The sequence below is a fragment of the Beta vulgaris genome, chromosome 1 (genome assembly GCF_026745355.1).
Source record: "Beta vulgaris subsp. vulgaris cultivar EL10 chromosome 1, EL10.2, whole genome shotgun sequence".
Taxonomy (NCBI): domain Eukaryota; kingdom Viridiplantae; phylum Streptophyta; class Magnoliopsida; order Caryophyllales; family Amaranthaceae; genus Beta; species Beta vulgaris.
The window spans coordinates 5,269,894-5,288,838 of NC_079202.1; the positions used below are offsets into that span (position 1 = coordinate 5,269,894).

At 35.6% G+C, this 18,945-nt stretch overlaps 1 protein-coding gene across 1 annotated transcript; it reads right to left on the reverse strand.

Annotated features, from left to right (window-relative positions):
* Positions 1-6,734: 6,734 nt before the first annotated feature.
* On the reverse strand, positions 6,735-13,368 carry LOC104905770 (BRASSINOSTEROID INSENSITIVE 1-associated receptor kinase 1). Its single transcript, XM_010694400.4, is given in 12 exon segments — positions 6,735-7,198; positions 8,091-8,485; positions 8,703-8,957; positions 8,960-9,043; positions 9,134-9,265; positions 9,660-9,715; positions 9,798-9,869; positions 9,977-10,048; positions 10,670-10,813; positions 11,202-11,273; positions 11,375-11,504; positions 12,980-13,368. Coding segments are annotated over 12 exon segments (1,815 nt in total). The 5' UTR covers positions 13,068-13,368; the 3' UTR covers positions 6,735-6,883.
* Positions 13,369-18,945: the final 5,577 nt, after the last annotated feature.

The following is an 18,945-nucleotide window of genomic DNA, read 5'->3' on the forward strand; positions in this document are numbered from 1 at the left end:
AAATGAAGGTCATTAAGGGCCGATGTTAGATTTTCATGTTCATTCTCCTTAATTCCCGCATTTACGCACATGTATAGCTTTAATAACAACATATTGGGTAGATAAATGTCATTTTGGGTAAATGAAAGTCATTTAGGGCCGAAATTAGATTTTCACTTACCTAAATTGGGTCTTTTCGGACCTACTTTTGCCTTTTCAAGTTCAATTACGTAGTTTTCCACATTTAGCCACATGTTAGGACATATATAGTACTAATAGCAACATATATAACCATTAGAGTCAAGAAAAACCATTTATCATGCTTTGAAACCCATTTTGGGTAAATGAAAGTCATTTAGGGCCGAAATTAGATTTTCATGTTCATTCTCCTTAATTCTCGCATTAGTCACATGTTAGAACATGTATAGCTATAACAATATATTTAACCATTACACTAGTAGAATAAATGCTATTTGCTGCGGTTAAAAAATGTCTTATTGCTGCGGTTTTGGGCGCGCAGCAATTAAGGGCGCGGCAATAGGTATTAATAATATTGATGCGGTTTTAAACCGCAATATTTGAAAATATTGCTGCGGTTCTTAGGCCAAACCGCAGCAATATTATAATTTTTTTACCTGTTTAAAACGTAATATTGCTGCGGTTTCTGGCCCAAAACCGCAGCAATATTATAAATTAAAAAACAAAAAGGTAATATTGCTGCGGTTTATATGTTAGGACCCGCAACAATATGCACTAAACAGGTAAAAAATAAAAATATTCTTAAAAAAATAAAAAGAACAGAAAAAAAAACGAGCAAAGGCAAATGAAACTATAATCAACCCAGATCTAAAAAATAAATCAACATCAATAACCAAGCTAGATCTAAAAAATGAAATCAGCATCAAAAACCAAAATTAAACTAATTTATTAATAACTCTGCTCTTAACATAATTTATCAAAAAAAAAACGGAAAAGAGATCTAAACATCAGATCTGAATAAAAATGAAAAAACTGGAAAAAGAAAAAAAAATCAAATCTAAACAAAGCAGCGGCGAGGTCTCGAATTGTGAGTGACGACAAGGTTTCGAGACTGAGCGACGACGAGGTTTCGGATTGAGCGACGGCAAGGCTTCGCACTGAGCGACGGCGAGGCTTCGCACTGATTGACGGCGAGGCTTCGCACTGAGTGACGGCGACTTGTGGGGGCTTCGGACTGAGCGACGACTTTGCGAGCGGTGGAACGATAAAGGCCATGTATTTCGCGAGCGGTGGAATGATAGAGGGAACGAAGACTGTCGATAGCGTCTACACGAGCCACGAATGTCGCCGTGTATTTCCGGTGAAGATACTGGACATAGAGGCCGTGTATTTTCGGCGAAGAAAGAGGAGAGAGAATGAAGGGTAAAGGGTGAAGGAGAGAGAAAGCAGGAGGGTGAAGGAGAGAGAATGCAGATCTGCAAAAATGAGAGAGGAAGGAGTTGGAGTGAGAGGGAGGGGGGGAAAAGGAGGGAGGCGCGGCCTTTTGGTTAGATTTAGGGTTTTGTAAAAAAATGTTGCTATTTAACCGATTAATATATATTAAGCCTTTATATTGCTGCGGTTTCCACGTAGGACCGCAGCAATATATTAAAAAAATGTTTTTTTAATATATTGTTGCGATCCTAAGTGGAAACTGCAGCAATAATAGCTGGCATGTGCTCCACATTTTATTCAAAATTAATCCGTTGGACAATATTGTTGCGGTTTTGGGCGGGAACCGCAGCAATATTGTCAATTTCTATTTTTTCTTTTTTTTTCGTGTTATATTGCTGCGTATAGGTAAAACCGCAGCAATATCACCGCAGCAAATAGCGTTTATTCTACTAGTGTTAGAGTCAAGTTCAATCATTTTTCATGCTTTGAAACCCAATTTAGGTAAGTGAAGGCCAATTCGGACCGATTTTTTACTTCTTAGCTCAACTTTCACGAACCTCCCGCACTTAGTCTCATTTTGACTTCTTATGTGTGTTTCCTTATGTTTGTTTTATAAGGTATTCATCAAGCGCAAGTCAAAGGAGGATTCTTTCACCACCTCCGAGATAGACGAGGTTCGGGATTTGCTAGCACGCTACCTTATCGGCATTTGCATGTGAAGATGATGTCGCGGCTTTAAGCTTCTTTCTTAGGATTATGTTACTAGCTACTTACACTATATGCTTCTTTTTTATTTTAGTAATTATTTAAAACTTCATTTGTAGTACATTCTCAATATATATATATATATATATATAATATATATATATATATATATATATATATATATATATATATATATATATATATATAATATATATATATATATACAAACTGATGCGGTTCCTAGGGAAAATTGCATCAGTAAATTGTTTTCTGATGCGATTTTGAACCGCATCATAAAATATTTCTAAGTTGTTGTGACCCCACCTGATGCGGACCAAAACCACATCAGAAAGGTCAGTTTTGACAGCATCAGCTGAGTTTTTTTCCACTAGTGTGTGGTTTATATATGTTATATTTTGAAAAAAAATGTTGTATATACCTACCTTACATGTTGATTAAATCATGTAGTAGATTATTAATTGATGTAATATTAACTTACAAATGTTGTATTTGATTACTAATCATGTATTTTAGTGTTAGAAATTCTTGGTTCATGAGGCTTATTAGCCCCATCCTTCCTCCTTTGAGAGTATTTATTTATCCAACAATGGGGTTTCAAGTGATTAACCCCACGCTGGATGAACGAATAAGGTAGCATCATCCGTTCCCAAGGCGATCGTCTAGCGAAAACCGAGAGAGATCCATGTTCTGGGGTACCCTGCTAGTCCCGAGAGGGGAGGGGGGGGACTTGAGATTATGCCTCACTTCAACTTAGGTGCCCTGATATGCTAGTCATGCTCTGGGGTACCCTGCTAGTCCCTAGAGGGGAGGGAGGGGGACTTGAGATTATGCCTCACTTCAACTTAGGTGCCCTGATGTGCGAGTCATTTTCTTTATCCGAGTTGGTTCTTTGGACCAAGGGGGGTCGTGTTTGGATGCAGGTAGCTTGCGCGCGCCAAGTTGGCCGAGCGGGTTCGGATATGGCAGAAATGGATGGCTTTGAGCGTCGCCACTTTGACATCATGAATGCTTCAATATGTTGTACTTAGCCATTTTCGGCTATGTTAGTGAGATTCCCCCTTCATGACCGAGGAGGTGCCATGGCGAAATTCTCGCCTTTTGAGTCTCCTTTTGTTCGCCTTCATTGACCCGAGTCTTCGAGGTATTTACTTAGTTTTTCTTGACTGATATGGGTGATTTAAGGCTTTTGATAGTGTGCCATTGAAGCTGAGATAAATTTCTCATTGGTTGAGTAGGCCTCTAAGGCCGAGTAGATGCCCCGGCTGAGTGAGCACCCAAGGATGAGCGGGTACATTGAAGGAGTAGGTATCGTTAATGAGTGGGTGCTTTTGATGAGTGATCGAGTGCCTTCGATGATGAGCAGACACCTCTAGTTGAGTATATTTGGGCACCCAAGGGACGCGATCCTTCCCTCTGTTTTGCGGTTTCGAGTCACCACACCCCTTGTTCAGATCAGTCTTCATGGGTTGTGTTCTTCGATATAAATTCTTACGAGTGATAACATGTTTTTCCCTTTGAGGGTTGACACGATCCTTCCCTCTGTTTAGGTCCCCGTCGGTTTGGCTGAGCAACTCAGGAAGGAGGAATGATCTCCTCGCGACGAGTGAAAACCATACCCATCTGACTTTGCTGGAGATTTTGTTGAAGATGAGTTGCAATCAAGGTGACGTTTGTTGCAGTTATGGGTGGAGGGTCAGATGCTTATATCTGGGACGGCCGAGGGATGACCGACTTCGCGGTGGATTCCCCATTGGGGTGGAATCATCATCATTGGGATAGATGGATAGCACCGTATGTGCATATGGGATGCTTGAGCTCTCCGAGGACGGTTGGCTTAGGAGCGTGTCTTCTTGGTTGGGGCCATTGCTAAGCAACAATGAGGTGAGTATTGCTGAGAAACAATAAGGTGAGTTTTGCTGAGTAGCAACAAGGTGAATCTTGTTGAGTGGTGGCGAAGTAACTTCTTGTACTATCCCCACAGACGGCACCAAATTATTTCAGTCAAGAAATTAAGGATGCTAATGTGCGCTAGAGACTTGATGTGGGCCCCAAGAAGGTACGCATGAGCTCCGTTATCCGTACGTCAGAATCCTGCAAAACAAGGTTATCTTACCCCGGGGGTGGTCCCGGGATCCCCCCTCCGACGCTCAAGTCAGTAAATGATTGAGGTAGAGAGAGAAAGTGATCAATGTAGAGAGAGATGCTCTGAGTTTTGTAGCTTAGAATTGCCTACCTTTGGATAGATGAGACACCGCTATTTATATAGGATGATACCTCCAATAAATGAGGGTATTTTAGTTAGCTCCAGCTGGTGGAGGATTGTCTTTCCTAGATGTGGGGGTATTTTAGTAACTTTGCCATAGGTGGGTTGGTCTAAGAAATGGGCCCAAACAATAATTATTCTAAAAAAAAAAACTTAGGTAATATTTGGTTGTACAAATTAATACACTTAAAATAATTTCTTTTTTTATGGTTTATACACAGTTTTCAATGCATGTTTTGACCATCATTATCTGTATATATATAATTTGTACATGTTAGAATGTATTATTTTCACCTTAAATTATTTGAATGACACTTATTAGGCTTGATTAACTCCGATTTCACCTTATTAGACCTGAAACTTAGTCTCATTGGCAAAAAATTGTTTTTTTTTTTCCTAATACTGTTAAGAATTTATGGGTTTACCTTGGATTTACATCGTGGGGGCGGAAAGGCATTGTCATGGCCGGTGCATTACTCGCTCAGTTTTCGCACTGGAAAATTGGGGATGGGCATGATATTGGTGTATCTACTCATTTTTGGATGTATGGGTCAAAACCTATTTTTAGAGACCAAATTCCTTTATCAGAAGCTCGCAACCTAAAAGTGCAGGACCTAATCACATGGGATCAAGGTCAATGGAATTTTCGGAAAATAAATCGGTTGTTTGAACCAGCTTCATCTTGCCAGATTAAAAAGTATTGAACTTCCTTCTGGCCCTGGGAGACGAGATGAACTTTTCTGGCCTTTTACTAATTCAGGAAGATACACCACCAAAACGGGGTATGCGGTTCTACACCAACATCAAAACGAAATCTGCAGCATGACATCCGCCACAGACAGGAAATTTTTCCGTGTTCTCTGGGGATTGCGCATCATGCCAAAATGGAAACTGTTTATCTGAAAATTGTGGCATAATGGACTAGCTACAAAGCGGAATCTTCATCGCCGCAAGGTTAGTGACTCTAGTGAATGCCCAATTTGCCTTTATGATTCAGAGGATACTCATCATTTATTTCAATTTTGCCCTTTGGCCCTCGAGGTTTGGGCGCACCGCCATTTAGCGACGCATCAAACTACTGATACTGCTATCACTTTTCGTGCTTGGTTACGCTACTAGTTACTAGCAATCTATAAAGAGGAGGGTTACCAAGGAAGTAGGTTACCGGGTTTTGTGACCACGTTGTGGACTATCTGGATACTACAGAATGAACAAGTTTTTAGACAGGTACGGCCGACATCAACATCCATCCAGAGGCACCTTCAGTTAAGTGACGAACAACACGCTAGGTTTATTTGTGAACAAAACGAGCACCCCAGGACTACTAGCGATCCACCTACCCCTCCAGGCTTTCACCTAGCTCAGATCGGGACACAGAATGCAGGGGAGCGACATTATACATTGCAGATAAGTATGGCTTGGGATAAACACAACTTCTCGACGGGTCTAGGATGGACTCTCTCAGATCCGTACAACGCCACCCTACGAAAAGTTGGATGTTTTTCTTATGCTTCATCAGCTTTGGCTGCCGAGTCCTTGGCGTGCCTTAAAGCTATTCATTGGGCTAAGAATGAAGGGTACCGGAATCTAACTTTGATGACGTCGTCCTCCAGGCTGATACAAATTCTTCGGACAACTGATTACCAGGACATCACCATGTAATGGACTATTGACGCAATCCGATCTACTAACAATACCAGCTTTTATTGTCAGATTATTCGAGTGGGAAAATCACAGATTCAAGCGGCGAAACATCTGGTTGATTGGTGTCGACAACACAAAATGGATTTTGGATAAAGGACGTAGGGTAGGGCCTTTTAGGGTCCTACGCTTATTTTGTTCAGTTTTTCTTTATTTTCGTTTTTCTATTGTATGCTCTCCCGTTGTCAAAGAAAAATATCGAAGACATTGTATCCATGAAGAACAAAAAGCAACTAAGAAAATAGCTAGGAACTATCCCTTTGCTCAATTCCTTGTACTACCACCATGATGTAGTTCGAGAACAAGAGAGCATTGCCATTATGGTTAGTTCGTTGCCGCTTCAACCGTGGCATTGACGACCACCAGTCCACCACCAAAGCCCTAGAACACCACTGTTTATATGTTTCTTTCATGAACAACATAGTTTTACCTATATCCCACATCCACTGTGTTGCTCTCGTTTTCAGAAAGTAAAAATAGTACTTGACACTAGTAGTTTCTCCTTCCTCTTCTTGCTCGATCTTTGGATCTATAGAAACAAAAGGAGTAATTAAATATTACCTTAGTTCAATCTCGCATCTCCTTGTGACAAAAAATGTTGCTCAAAATTTTTTGATTCAATTTACACATAGTAGACTTACACATTCACAAGGAAGAGAATATGAATCATGTTAAATAACAAAATGATGAGTTAGAACAATAATTTTTTTCAATACAAAAAGAGCTTTTACATACAAAGGCTTGGAAATATAATTACATTTGAAAGATACAAACAACAAAAAAATGAAGAAAATATAAACATTATCTGCCAGTAGACAATTCATCAGGTGCTTGGTTTGAAGTAGAGTCAAGAACACGATCAATATTAGACTGGTGGATGTGTTTAAATTTGTGACTAGTAATCTCTTCCTCCTCCCATCTCACCCATCTTTCACCCAAACCATCACCTTCAAGCATTCTAACCACCTCTGACATCTTCGGACGATCTATTGGAGAAGTATGTCTACAAAGTAGAGCAATCTTTATCAAATGTTCAGCCTCATCTTCAATAAAATTACCCTTCAGATCACCATCAACTAATGCCTTCAATTTCTTCTCCTTCAAAACTCCTTTCACCTAGAATTAGATGCATATATAATAAGTATATAGATTCAAGATCAATTTCACATGACACATTGAATTACTGAATTTAGTGAATTTAGTGATGGAAAAAGAAATATAAGGAAAAAAAATAGTTCCTAACTCCCCCAGTAAGTGGATCGTCAAGTGGAAGTACTTTAAGGGTGTGTTCACTTCACCCTTAAAAAAAATAAGTTTCAAGCCTTGAAGATGTTCAAATAGGTTTCAACACCGTACAAAATAACTCTTACTAAGTTCAGATTTATTCTAATAGGTTCTATAGGTCCTGTTCCGATAAGTTCAAGTAAAATAAGGTGAAGAGATTGCATACTAAGTGTAGAATTTTTAGAGGAGGAAAGAGAAAAACTTGGAAAGATTAGAGAGGAGATTAAATAATATATGGAGAAGTTTTGCATTAAACTTGCTCAATTAATCTCAATATAATAAGTGCCTTTTATAGGCTTACAAAACACTACTAATAACATATCCACTACTTATTCCACTACTTTTATCCCACTAATAGACCATTATGTAACCACTACTTGTTAGCCCACTAACTAATTATTAGCAACTAGTCCTACCTATTAGGAAAACTATTTGACTAATTTTGGAGTATATGAGGGACCCATTTAACGGTTTTGTTAATGAAATTTAATAAAAATTGTTAAGTGGTGGGAGTTTTTAATAAAATTGAAAATGGTAGGTGGAAATTTATAAAAAAAAAAATCATTAAGGTGGGAGTTTCTAAAAACGTGAAAAGTCTAGGTGGTAAGATGCGATTTATCCTTATGATAATGATATTAACTTGAAACATCAACGATGACAGTCAAGCCGAGATGAAAAAGAAAGCATCTTCATAGCTAATCAAGCAAAAGGAATAAGTACATACCCAATCCAACCACGTAATATCCTGTTGATCAGTTGGTGGGAGAAGATGGGATGCCCTTTGTCCAGTGATGAGCTCCAGAAGCATAGCTCCATATCCAAAAACATCAGTTTTATCTGAAGATTTTCCAGTGGAGAAATACTCAGGTGCAATATGCCCAACTGTGCCACATACTTTTGTAATGACATGAGTATGTTTGTAGTCCATAAGTTTCGCCAACCCAAAGTCCCCAACAACTGCTTCATACTCCTCATCCAAAAATATGTTATCAGTCTTGACATCACGATGGATGATTTTCGTTTCACAATGTTCGTGCAAATAAGCAAGCCCCCTAGCGACTCCCAACGCAATCCGCTTCCTGATTTCCCAACTAAGTGGTGAACGTGTTGCTGGGCGTTCTACATTTAAGAGAATAAAACCTTTGTTAAAAAGTAATTGAAGTAATAACCACACTTTCTTTTTGCATTTTAAGTTAAGCCTCTTTTAGGGATTGAATTGTGGTGGACAGTTGTAGTACTTAAACTCAATTCTTTAAACAAATGTGGCCTAACTATTTATGGAGAGAGTTATACAGAACATCAGTAGGTGGCCATTACAGAGAAAGATAGATAATACCTCTCAAGCAAGAGGCTACACTTCCGTTAGTCATCAGAGGATAAACAAGCAATCTTTCTACTGGCGTTGTGCAAAAACCATACAAACGAACCAAGTTGCGATGGATAGCCATGCTAATCATTTCAACCTCAGTTTGAAACTGGATCTCTCCACCTTGAGCACATTCCTCTTTGAGTCTTTTAACTGCCACTAGGGTGCCATCAGCCAAACGTCCTCTATAAACATTTGCAAATCCACCTCTACCAATGAAGTTTCATGGCTAAAAGAATCCGTTGCAATTTGTAGTTCTTGCAAGGAAAATTTCTTCAATTGTCCCTGGTGAAGTTCTGGATGCTCTTCATCTGTGTTCAAGAAATAAAAAATAATGTCCTATACATATCAAATGTAGTACTAATATGAACCCAACAAGCTGAAACTGAATTTCCACTAACCAGGAACATCAATGAAATGATCTCGATGTTTCCCACGTCGCCACAAAGCAATGCTAACTATGCAAGCTGCATAACAGAGTGACACCAGCGCAGCAACTCCACCAGCAATAGCTCCAATGGAGCTATTACTTCCTGAAAAATTGTTCATAAGATCCCTTGTTAAGCAACAATCTCAACCAAGATGCTTTGACATTTACCAAAAGGGGAAAACCGTAGGGATTCAAAGATATCACCACCATAATATTATATTCTCTCCGTCCCTCAAATGTTTCTCATTTGCTTTTTCAAAGTCAAACACTCAAACTTCATAATTCACATACTTTGACCATTTATTCTTACGATTATATAAGAGAAAAGATATATTAACATGGATCTTATTAGATTCGTGTCAATGTATTTATAATTTTTATTACTGCATAGTTAAAGATAACTGTGGTCAATGTGTAGTGGACACCATGAAAAAAATAAGAAGCAAATGTGCGATCGTTTGGGGGATGGAGGGAGTAATACTATAGCAAAAGCAAACCTGGTTGGACCGTAGGACTTATGGCGGGCATCCTCAAATTATTATTGCCAGTAAAACTGAAAAAAGGAAACATGCCAACCACCTCAATGTCATGAAAAATTTTGAGACATGAGAAAGGAAAAAGGATAAATGATTGACCTTGAATTGGTGAACCTTGAGAAGGATCCATTGACAGGAACATCTCCTGTTAGCTGGTTGAATGACAAATCACTGTAAGAGAGTTATATACCTCTTCTAACTAATCCTACAAAAACTTTGTATACTAGTGACCCACATCATTTTCCTGATAGAATTCAAAAGAGCGACTTAACACTTACAGTGTGTTCAGGCTTGATATAGCAGTCAGTGACCTGGGTATTTCTCCTGACAAATTGTTGTTATTCAAGTTCCTATCATTGTAAAACAATCAAAATGTCACAAGGGTTGTAACGGAAAGACAAGGCAACACTCTGGAAGAACATCTCAATTAATAAAAGACATTCTACTAAAGAAGATATCTGGAAAATGCTGAATACATGCACACGTCTAATTCAAGCGAAGCACAATTCTCATTCTAGAAGGAAGTGTGCTGACACATACATATTTAAGCATGGATATCCACGAGATTAACAATAACCATAATGATATGCCTGAAAGAAATAGTGTAACAAAGAATCGACACCTTAAAAGCCTGTTGTTTTCCCCCTTTTTTTCTCTTTGACAAGAAGACACACCCCCTTTGGCAGGAGCAGATAATATAGAGAAGCTTAAGCCATATATGTGTCGCACTTTACATGTTGTACATAGAAGTTAATAAAGAAGTCTATTCTCAGACTTTCATGACAATATGAAACGGAGTGGGATAACAACTAAGAATATAAGATCTTAATTAGTTGGGGACAGTGATTAGTATCATGATTCAGAGACCAATACAACGTTCCCAAAAGCTTACTGTGCAACAAGTCACATAAACGAGGAGGTAAACTAATCCGTATGTTAACAACAAAAGGCATGAAAGGATGCATTCATACAAGTTCTGTAGACTAATGAGATTGCCCAATGTATTTGGAATAGGACCAATAAGATTGTTGGAACTGAGATCCAAACGCACCAAGTTTGCCAAATTCCCTAACTCTTGTGGTACTGTACCATTTATATTATTGTTGTAGAGGGACCTGCCATAAGAAAGGAAAGGAGAATCATGCACCAGAGTTGGGAAATAAGAGGTATGATAGAAATAATAGAGGGACGTGTAATATATGCCTTTTGCCTTATATAGAAACATGCATAAATATATGTGAATTGTCTTTTTTGAAAGATCTTAATTCAGCTCATCACTATGTTCCCAGAATTTGGCCATATACAAGCGCAGTGAGGTTCCATGGTAAAATCATTTTTGGCAATAGCTAGAGTAGCCCACTAGCCTTATACGGTGGATTGTTGGTCATCCTCTATCTTGTTCTTCAACGTGGAACAACTAGTCCCAACTTGAGTTGAAAGGGGCTTTCTCTTAACAGCAAAAACAACCGCTAGTAGAAGAAATGCTGTCACAGTTTAACTTACAATACTTGGAGGTTTGCGAGCTGGCCAAGTTCTGGAGCAAGTTGACCAGTTAACTGTGAATTTCCAAGTTCACTGACACAAAAGGTTAAATAACTTGATCAGCTATACTAATATAAGTAATTGGCAAAACTTTGCAAGCAAGCATAGGATTCAGTCAGAGTAGTACAACTTACACTCTGGTGACTCTTTCACCTACGCATGTAACGTGGTGCCATGTGCAAGGAGTAACAAGGTGAGACTCCCAATTATCCATTCTTCCATCAGGATCAACCAAATTGGATCTGAATGCATATAATGCATCGACTGTGTAATAGACACAAAACCATCACCAAAAGCGATTACACTTATGCAAATGCAATGCCGCAATGCCACAATGTCATGAGCAGCATCGAGGAAAGTAGATCAAAATATCTAGAATGTATAAGGGATTAGCTTTGTTCATAACTTTCTATTATATGGAGCCTTCTTTTATTTACAGTGAATAAAGAGAACACACATCGCTGGATAGAATGGACAATAGTATGAACATGTTCTAAACTCCTGCTTCCATTATAAAATGGTCCAAGGTGCACTAAATATATAAGCACAAGTGAGTTTCAGACAGGAATAACTTATAGTGATGCATCCAAATGTTCACCTTTCCCTTGTTATCACAAGTGAGTTTCCTCATGTAATGCATTCCCCTTCTGCTACTCACTTGGTTGATGTTAAGTATTTTCAATTTTCTACATACTTACAGGGCACATCTACTCATGATTTGATCTTACAAAAATCCGAACATTCTACTATGGCCTGGCTTATCCATCAAGATAGTTCTCGATCAACTACAAGGTTTGCCATCGTCCTAGGTCCTAATCTCATTTCTTGGTGCTCAAAAGAAATTGCCACTTTTCTCTAAATCTACCAGATATTGAGTTGTGATCTACATTGTTGCTCATACCCCATGGGCACGTTACATTCTTGTGGAATTGGACATCTTCCTTACAAAAAATATAACTAAGTACTTCCACAAAATTAGCTAGATGATACACCCTCTGTCCCAAAATATAGTGTTTGCTTCTCTCTTTTGAGGCCAAAATTTTTTGAAAAATTGACTAAATTTTCATAATATCAACTTTGTTATATTCTTTATTAATACGGAAATTAAAAATATTGAAGGTCAATGGTATTATCCCGGGGATCGTGCAAAAAGGACACAAGTACTAGATTATGAGATGGAGGGAGTATAAGATAGGAACGGCGCGTAGTAGACCCACAAGATAAACACTTAGCTAACTAAAAACTTAATGAAATGACCTTACTCATTTCAAGCATACCCTTCTTAGAATGGTGCTCCCAAGTCCCAAATTTCAACCTTAAAACTTAATTGATCAATCGATGTACGATTTTCATGATCAAACTTTGACAGTAAACTACTCTTCATGTTGAAATGAATTATAAGGAAATAATAATGCTACAATATTTGTCTAACACCAATATAAATTCTATAATTCTTATCATCAAATTTGTCCTATTACAAGAGATACTCCTATTTTACAACTTTAATCATACATCAGGTGTACCACGAGCATATGGTACTGTGTTTTTGCTCATCACTCATCTAAAACCTCCATATATGCAAATTTACACAATAAGAACTCCAAATGGGCAAAGAATACACTCTACATATTTGTGGTCAATGCAAATTGTTGTCAAGCGTACGTCACATAAGTATTGTAGCTTTAATCAAACAAAGACACCATAATAAGATTAAGAGCAGGAAAGATAAAAAGATTAACCTTCATCATTAGCAGAAGCATTGTGAAAACAAGTGAACACCAAAATCAAAGAGAGAGAAAACCCAATTGCGGAAATATCTTGCTCCATAATTTTGCTAGTTGGGTTCTTGTTAAAAATTAAAAATGGGGATTGTAATTAGTTGAAGCTGTTTCTTCTTTAGTTCATGAGACAGGAAGCGAAAAAGAGGAGAGAGAAAGATATGAAATGCAGACAACAACTTTCAATTAATGGGAAGAGTGTCCTAACTCCTGCCATAACTTCCTCCTCTCAAACTATCATAGAAATTTCACTTTTTACAATAATATTATTCTAAATACATTGTCAAAATCGCAGACAAAAGACACGGTCTAGATATTTTCTACTTTTTGCATCGGCCCTGTTTTTTAGACTATCTGGAGGCTTTGACGTTTGAACCAATCTTGAGTGTGCTTCCAAATCGAAGCAAAGATTGAGATTTGAGATACAAGTAGTGATGGCACTGGTGCGGGATGGGCGGGTCAGAGCGTGCATCGTAGTGGGTTGGGCTGGGCTGAGATTTCACGGTTCAAGACCAGACCGTGAAATTCATGGGTTGGGCGGGCTAGTTTGCGGGCTGAAAAATCTTGGCCAACACCAGTCCGTTACCGGTGTTCACAGTTCGGGGAGCGTTTGTGGGTCTAGTGGGCTGGATCGGGCCGGCATGAGAAATTTTTTTTTCAAAATTATTTAATCATTGAAATTATTCATTATTGTTGAATTAAAATATATACAATTATTAATATTAATGAAGAATTCCATTATTTTAAAATTTGATTGAATTATAATATATGCAATCAATCAATCAATATATATATAAAAGAGGAACTTTTCGGGAGCATAGAGCGTGCCACCTAGGATTGCCACGTCATCTTATTAATTTAGAGATAATATTTAGAGTTTTAGAGATAATAAAAACCAAAAAAAATTATCTTTTAGGGATCTATTATAACTAGGAATCTATTATAAGTACTACTCTACTATATATTCACTTTACGGCTATGATTCACATATAAAATCACAAAATAAAATTAAAAAACCTGATTCTTGAGATTTGCCTAAACCATACAATAACATCTAATGAACTGCTGCAAATCTACTAAAGTAGCCAACATTGTGCCACCTAGGATTGCCACGTCATTTTATTAATTTAGAGATAATATTTAGAGTTTTAGAGATAATAAAAACCAAAAAAAATCATCTTTTAGGGATCTATTATAAGTACTACTCTACTATATATTCACTCTACGGCTATGATTCACATATAAAATCACAAAATAAAATAAAAAAACCTGATTCTTGAGATTTGCCTAAACCATACAATAACATCTAATGAACTGCTGCAAATCTACTAAAGTAGCCAACATTTTCAATGACAACTTCTTTGCATTTATAGCCATTCAATATCTACTTTATTTTATTTTTAAACTTTTATTATAGTGATATATTGATATACTCTGATATGTTAGCTGACAATACCGGTCAACATGCCTTCACTTATTAGAGATGGAAACAACCATTGCAATACTAACTTTATATCAACTTTTTATAAACTTTATTAATAGATAATTATAGATATTAAAGATAATCTAAAAATAAGGGTATAATGACAAATATTTTATCAATTCTTTTTCTACTACAATAATGGGTTTGGGCATGATTTTTAAGAAAATGAAAAAAAATGTGTAGTTTAGCATAGAGGTACTCCTTTAATTAACAAGTGTAGGGGATAAGTAAATCATTAATAAAGTAAGTGCAACTTTATGAGGCAATTTGATGAATAATTAATGATGATTTTATTAACATAAAGTAAAGGTAAGATAAACAATTATAGTTGTTGTTTTTTTTTACATAAGGTTGATTGGTCCAAATAAATAATTAACAGATGAAATATGTAAATAAAATCGTGTTGAAAAATCTTATTTTACAGTAACACAAAATCAATAATGTTTAACAAAAAATTACAAAAAAATATATAAAAAACAACCCGTGCAACGCACGGGCTTCAAAACTAGTTTGATTAAAATATATACAATTTGATTAAAATATACACAATTTGGTTCAATATTTACTTGGACTGGGCTGGTCCGGTTCATGGGCCAGGCGGACAGGTTTCGTGGTCCGGGCTGAGCGGTTTTAGTAGCAAGCTTTAGTAGGCTGGGCTCAAGAAATTTGGCCCACGATCCACCCACCAATTTCATGGTTCAAGCTGGGCTGGACCTGGCTTTTTGCGGGCGACCCACGAGGTGGGCGAGGCTGGATTGGCTCGCACTGTTGGCCATCTCTAGATACAAGTATTACGTTTTAAGAAAATGATAAGTGGCGGTATTTAAGAAGTTAAAAATGTATTCTAAAATTACGTGTCAATCGGTATAATATAATTAATATTTAGATTCGTTTGATATTTTCAATTTTAGTTATTTTATCTAACGTACCAAGGACGCTTGTTAGCTTTTGTCATATTAAATGTTTTGATTGACGTGTTTCATATATTAAAACCTTACTTTTTAAGGAGAAATGTCAAATATAGAATGGCATATCAGTGACCGTGACATTATTGTAAATAAATTGAATTATGTTTTACAAATCTATAAACGTTGTATAGTTATTTTTACAAATGTTGTATTGTGGTTCATATATGTCATATTTTGCAGAAAAATGTTGTATATACCTACCTTACATGTTAATTGAATCATGTATTAGATTACTAATTAATGTAGTATTAACTTATAAATGTCGTATTGTGGAGTTATATATGTATTTAAATATTTTTAATTTAACAAGAGTTTGTTTCAGCATCTAAATACTACATCTTTGTATTTTTATTTGATTGAAAGTTTTGTCTTAATATGAAAGGATCTGTTTTCTTTGATTGACATTTGAATATGCATATTAATTTGAGATTGCGCAAAACTCCATTTTAAAATAGTGGTACGAGTACCTCAAAATGTTGATTTAACTTGTGATTGTAAATTTATATCTCCTGACTTTTTCCTATTGTATTTTTTATAAATATCCGCATATAGGTGGAAAATGTAAAAAAAAATAAAAATATCATTCACATGACTTGTTAAACGTCTTGATATCTAGATATTCTATAACATAATTTAATTCCACTTTAAGTTCCACTTCTACAGAAATTAATGAACTTTTTTGAGCAAACTTGCATGTCTTCATTCATCTTATGGATAATGCTACTTTCCTAGATTGTTCAGTTGTGCTTTTGTGAATCGAAAATTTGGGTTACATGTCTTTTTAGACGCCCATAGGAGATTGTTTATTGCATAACGGTCAAATCACACCTTAAATCATTGAACAAGTCAATAGATAAAGTCTATATGCACGTGCTAACTTTAAATCATTGACCAAAGGTAAGCAAAAAAAGGCACCCGCACACTTTGGCCTAAGCCTCTAAAAATCTTGATAGTCGCAGTTCAATTATCTACCTATCTAAGTGATATTCAAGAGAAAATAAAAATAAAATTCAAACAACTGGATGACAAAAACAAGCTCTTTTGCTAAGCAAGGAGCCAATTTATGTGTTATGTGTATGAAGTATATTCAACTTAGGATGCGTTCTCCTCAACTTAAAAAATTCAATTTTAGGTCCAATAAGTTAAGATAAGTTGCAATAAGATCCAATAAGGGCAATAAGTTCCAATCAGGTCTAATAAGGTCCAATAAGTTCCAATCAAGTGTAATAAGTTCCAATTAGGTGCAACAAGTTCCAATCAGGTCTAATAAGGTCCAATAAGTTCCAATAAGGTCTAATAAGGTCCAAATAGTCAATGTTCAATAAACATTTATTGTCCATTATGTTATTATTAGAATTTTAATTAAAGTACCACAATAATTACATAGTATTGTACTTGTATTAGTGTCTATTATTTTATTAATATTCGTATTATTGTCTATTATTTTATTATTCATATTACTATTAGCTGATTATATTATTATTAAATAATATTATAATCATGGTCAAATAATTAAGGTTAACAATAATAATCATTGTAATTATAATATTTTGCAATTCGTCTTTAAATCACTAGAGATAACATATTTTCGTTACTAATAACAATGAAAGATATAAATGTAGAGTGAGAGATAAGGAGTTAATGCATTCTACTGCCTTCACATAAATGAAAGTGGGGTGAGAATTTTTCATATGTGCCAATTTTAACTTGTTAGCAATAAATGTTAATAAACTTTTGATTTTCCACTAGTGCTTTATAAAATCAAAACAAAAGTATGATATATTAGTGGTCAAAGTTATGTATACGCAAATATATAAATAGTAAATTTTTTTTGTTAAATCAATTATCATAAGAGATAATTAATAATTATTATTTTTTTAAAGGACGAATTTTAATAATTATTACTTCATAATAAATTTTGAGGGGTAGTATTTACGTTAGGGGTAATATTTATGTTATTAATGGTCAATTTTTTTGTCTAATAAGGTCAAATAAGTTTCAATCAGGTCCAATAAGGTCTAATAAGTTTCAATCAGGGCCAATAAAGTCTAATAAGTTTCAATAAGGTCAATAAGTTCCAATAAGGTCAATAAGTTCCAATAAGGTCCAATAAGTTCCAATCAGGTTCAATCAGGTCCAATAAGTTGAATAAGGTCCAATCAGGTCCAATAAGTTCCAATATGTTCAGTTCAGATTCAGTAAGTTCAGTTCAGATAAGGTCCAATAAGTTCAGGGCCAATAAGTTGAAGAGAACGCACCCTTAATGGTCAATTTTTTTGTCTAATAAGGTCAAATAAGTTTCAATCAGGTCCAATAAGGTCTAAAAAGTTTCAATCAGGTCCAATAAGGTCTAATAAGTTTCAATTAGGGCCAATAAGGTCTAATAAGTTTCAATAAGGTCAATAAATTCCAATAAGGTCCAATAAGTTCCAATCAGGTTCAATCAGGTCCAATAAGTTGAATCAGGTCCAATCAGGTTTAATAAGTTTCAATAAGTTCAGTTCAGGTTCAATAAGTTCAGTTCAGATAAGGGTCAATAAGTTCAGGGCCAATAAGTTTAGGGTCAATAAGTTGAAGGGTGCATTCTCTTCATTGGCCTTGAACTTATCTAAACTGAACTTATTGAACCTGAATTGAATTTATTGGAACTTATTAAACCTGATTGGACCTGATTCAACTTATTGGACCTGATTGAACCTGATTGAAACTTATAAAACCTTATTAGCCATGATTGAAACTTATTAGACCTTATTAGACCTGATTGAAACTTATTTGACCTGATTGAAACTTATTTGACCTTATTAGACAAAACAAATTGACGAGTAATAACATAAATATTACCCCTAACGTAAATACTACCCCTCAAAATTTAGTATGAAGTAATAATTATTAAAATCGTCCTTTAAAACAATAATTATTATTAATTATCTCGTATGATAAATAACTTTACAAAAAAAATTACTATATATATATTTCCTTATACATAACTTTCACCACTAATATACCTAAAAGTCTTGTTTTGATTTCATAAAGCACTACTAGAAATATTGTTATCTCACGTTATTTCACCACATGTTATCTCTAGTTATTTAAAGTCGAATTGCAAAATATTGTAATTATAATGATTATTATTGTTAACCTTATTTGACCATGATTATAATATTTTTAATAATAATATAATTAGCTAATAGTAACATGAATAATCAAATAATAGACAATAATACAAGTATAAAACTATACATTGTGGTACTTTAATAAAAAAAATATAATAATAACATAATCAGTTAATCGTAATATGAATAATAATATACTCCCTCCGTTTCCTAAAGATCTTCCCTCTTTTCATTTAAGGGTGTTTCCAAAAGATCTTCCCTCTTTTGCTTTATTCCTTATTTGGCAAAACAAATTCCCTATTTACCCTCTCATGTCACTATCATATGGTCCACCATTACATTATTAATTTGATTTTACTCACT